Raw genomic sequence first — 3,312 nt, forward strand, 5'->3', positions numbered from 1 at the left:
CGGGTGGTTGGACAGGTGAGACAGGTGTACAGGTGGTGAGACAGGTGTGCGGGTGATTGGACAGGTGAGACAGGTGTACAGGTGGTGAGACAGGTGTACAGGTGGTTGGACAGGTGAGACAGGTGGTTGGACAGGTGAGACAGGTGTACAGGTGGTGAGACAGGTGCTGTTGACGTCTCATGTCCTCTGCAGTACCTGACCATGGTGGAGCTGCTGGAGTCCGTGGACTGCATGGTGAAGAACGCCCCCTACAGGAAGTTCAGGCCAGAGATCTCCGTCCGTCACAACACCAAACTCTGGTGAGTCCATCACAGGTCCAACAGGAAACAGAGAGTCACTTCCTGTCAGCACCTCCTACAGGCTGCAGACGTCACTGCAGCTGAACGGCTCTCAGAGTGTGGACAGTGATGACGTCTCACCTGAAGGTGGCGCTGGAGTGACCTGCAGTGGGCGGAGTCTAAACGGTTTAAGTGTTTGATGTGTTGATGTTTGAACAGGTTGATGTCACACTGTGATGTGACAGGAAACTGAAGCTGCTCTCAGTGATCAGAGGAGCAGCTGGTCGGCTGCAGGTGGACTGCTGCCTCCATCAGACTGTGTGTGTTAGTGTGTGACTCATGTGTTTAAAGGGTTAATTCAGATTCACCACAGTCACACAGTGACATAGACTGATGGACTGATGGAGGCAGCAGTCGACCAGCTGCTCCTCTGATCATTGATGTTAAAGGATAGTTTGACATTTTGGCAAATTCGCCTATTGCCGTAATCCCTATAGTCATATGAGTAGGTACAATGAGTAGGTACATTACCTTTAATTATCAGTGCCTGCTGTTCTGAGATCGGTGGGGCAGAGCTGCCCGCTGCTCGTCGCACAAAATGGAGGTGAATGGAACAGCCCCCTCTCTCCCTCAAAACTAATCAAATACACCATCAAATGACTCCAAAACGCTCTAGCGGACAACTTGTAGCTTACACATTCCCCACGCTATGAAATAATAATGTAATATTACGAGACAGAGTTGTTTTGAAGCCAAATGCAGAGCCGGAACTACATTCCAGACATACAGTACTTGCTGGGCGGAGTGATTTCAAACAGCGTATGTTTGATGCAGTTACTTCCGTCATCAAAACAGGTGTGTTTCACACTTGGCGTATCCTGCAGGATTTTGTATCTAGGTGTGAGGTTAAGAGGTCTAGACATTTGGAGTATTTGAAAACACAAAGAATACACAAAGAAAATAAAATTACAATTACATTATTCTGCTTTATTATTGAGGTCGTAGTGGGTGGTGCTGGTGTACTGGAGTGCAATATATTGAAAAGTGTTCCTAATATTTTGTCCCCCTTAATTAGACAAAATTAGGAGGCTACCACTACCATTCACTATGACTTCAATAATAAACAAAGTAGAATCATCACTTTCTAGACAATGTCAACAATAACCGAAAATGTATAAGCTTCAGGGAAAATCTCATGGTATAGCCGTTCTACTGGATTACATTAGATTACACAGGTGTACCTAACAAAGTGGCCAGTGACTGCATGTTACATACATATGTTGATGGTGGGATGGGACGAGAGTACGCCTCAAAATAATCACTGGAACACGGGGAGAACATGCTTACTCCACAACAACATAAAATGTTCCCTAGCAGTCTGTTTATTCCCAACAATGAGAAGTAATGCCAGTCACTTCACTATATGCTCTGGGCAAGCACTTATCCATAACATAACCACAACAACATTTGCATTTTAGCCTTATTTACCATGCTTGGGTTGTAGGCTAATGTTACTCAACATGGAGGTAACGTTACAGCAGAGAGATTGCTGAGCAAAATACACAACGATCACTTACCACGTCTGCTCGTTTTGTGATGCCGACAGATGGTATGACAGTGTCTTTCAAGAAAAGCGTTTGAACCATTCCTGAGCTTCTGCGCTCCATCCTTTCACTGTAGTCCTCCGGTAAAAAATGGTTGGAGCAAACAAACATTTTCCGGACCATTTCCACAGGCGTGTTGGGGTCGATGTCCAGCACAAATAGCCATTGTTTCATCCTGTCCGTATTTTTGGTTGGAACTACGTGAAACTTCACTCTGCTCCATGTCTTCGGCTTGTTACTGCAACCTTTTACAATACATGTGTAAACCATGATTTACAACAACACTCTGTAAACTTTCCTCAAACCTTCTGGTGCGTCCAGCTGACGATACCACAAATGGCTACAAGCAATAACTACAGCACAGTCTCAGCTGCGCACTGTGTCACTCCGCCCAGTGGTTTACTCAAGAAAGTAGATCCGAGTATTTGCTTCATGTGTCGTAATGTTACTTAATTATACATTATTATTTCATAGCGTGGGGAATGCGCAAGCCATGTGTTTTCCACTAGAGCGTTTTGGAGTCATTTGATGGTGTATTTGATTAGTTTTGAGGGAGAGAGGAGGCCGTACCGTTCACCTCCATTTCAGCGGGCAGCTCTGCCCCACTGATCTCAGAACAGCAGGCACTGACAATTAAAGGTAATGTACCTACTCTGACTCCGCCCACAGCACGACATCACTTCCTGCTGTGACTCCAGCCTGTTTCTCCAGACTGACCCTGACTGATAAATACAAAATCCAAACCGTCCCTTTAAATTAAACTCAGTTTCTGAGATCTGACAGTTTTTGGGTTGTGTTTGTTTTCTGCTCCTCTGACAGGTGGATGTATGCCGTCAACAGCATCCTGGAGGTCCACGTCAGACGTGTCAGTCACATGTGGTCCTGGGCCAACATCAGACGGCACCGAGACAACCTGAAGGCCTATAGGACGGCCTACAAGACCAAACTGCTGAGTCCGAGCAAACTGAGTCCAGACACTGAGAGACACATCCAGGTCACACACACACACACACACACACACACACACACACACACACACACACGTTTATTTTATTATGACTCTACGGTGGTCATCGCTGCATCTGGACACATCATGTTTTCAGGTTGTCTGTTCGTCTGTCCCATTCACCTGAACAATTTGTCCTATGAAGGACGTGAGCGTCGTCACACTCTGCACAGACGACCACAAAGTGATGACATTTTATATCCAAAAGGTCAAAGGTCAGCTTCACTGTGACATCAATCAATCAATCAATCAATTTTATTTATAAAGCCCAATATCACAAATCACAATTTGCCTCACAGGGCTTTACAGCATACGACATCCCTCTGTCCTTATGACCCTCACAGCTGATCAGGAAAAACTCCCCAAAAAAAACCCTTTAACGGGGAAGAAAAACGGTAGAAACCTCAGGAAGAGCAACTGAGGA

General features: G+C 45.6%; 1 protein-coding gene across 1 annotated transcript in view; it reads left to right on the forward strand.

Moving 5' to 3' along the window:
* Window positions 1-3,312, forward strand: part of LOC126397212 (intermembrane lipid transfer protein VPS13C-like) — a gene marked incomplete at its 3' end in the record, with an annotated part of 70,957 nt that overhangs the window by 25,926 nt on the left and 41,719 nt on the right. Inside the window, exons 12-13 of the mRNA XM_050055854.1 lie at window positions 139-299; window positions 2,702-2,876. Coding sequence (XP_049911811.1) covers window positions 139-299; window positions 2,702-2,876 — 336 coding nt within the window. The remainder of the gene's footprint in view (window positions 1-138; window positions 300-2,701; window positions 2,877-3,312) is intronic.

Source organism: Epinephelus moara, chromosome 1, assembly GCF_006386435.1.
Source record: "Epinephelus moara isolate mb chromosome 1, YSFRI_EMoa_1.0, whole genome shotgun sequence".
Classification (NCBI taxonomy): domain Eukaryota; kingdom Metazoa; phylum Chordata; class Actinopteri; order Perciformes; family Serranidae; genus Epinephelus; species Epinephelus moara.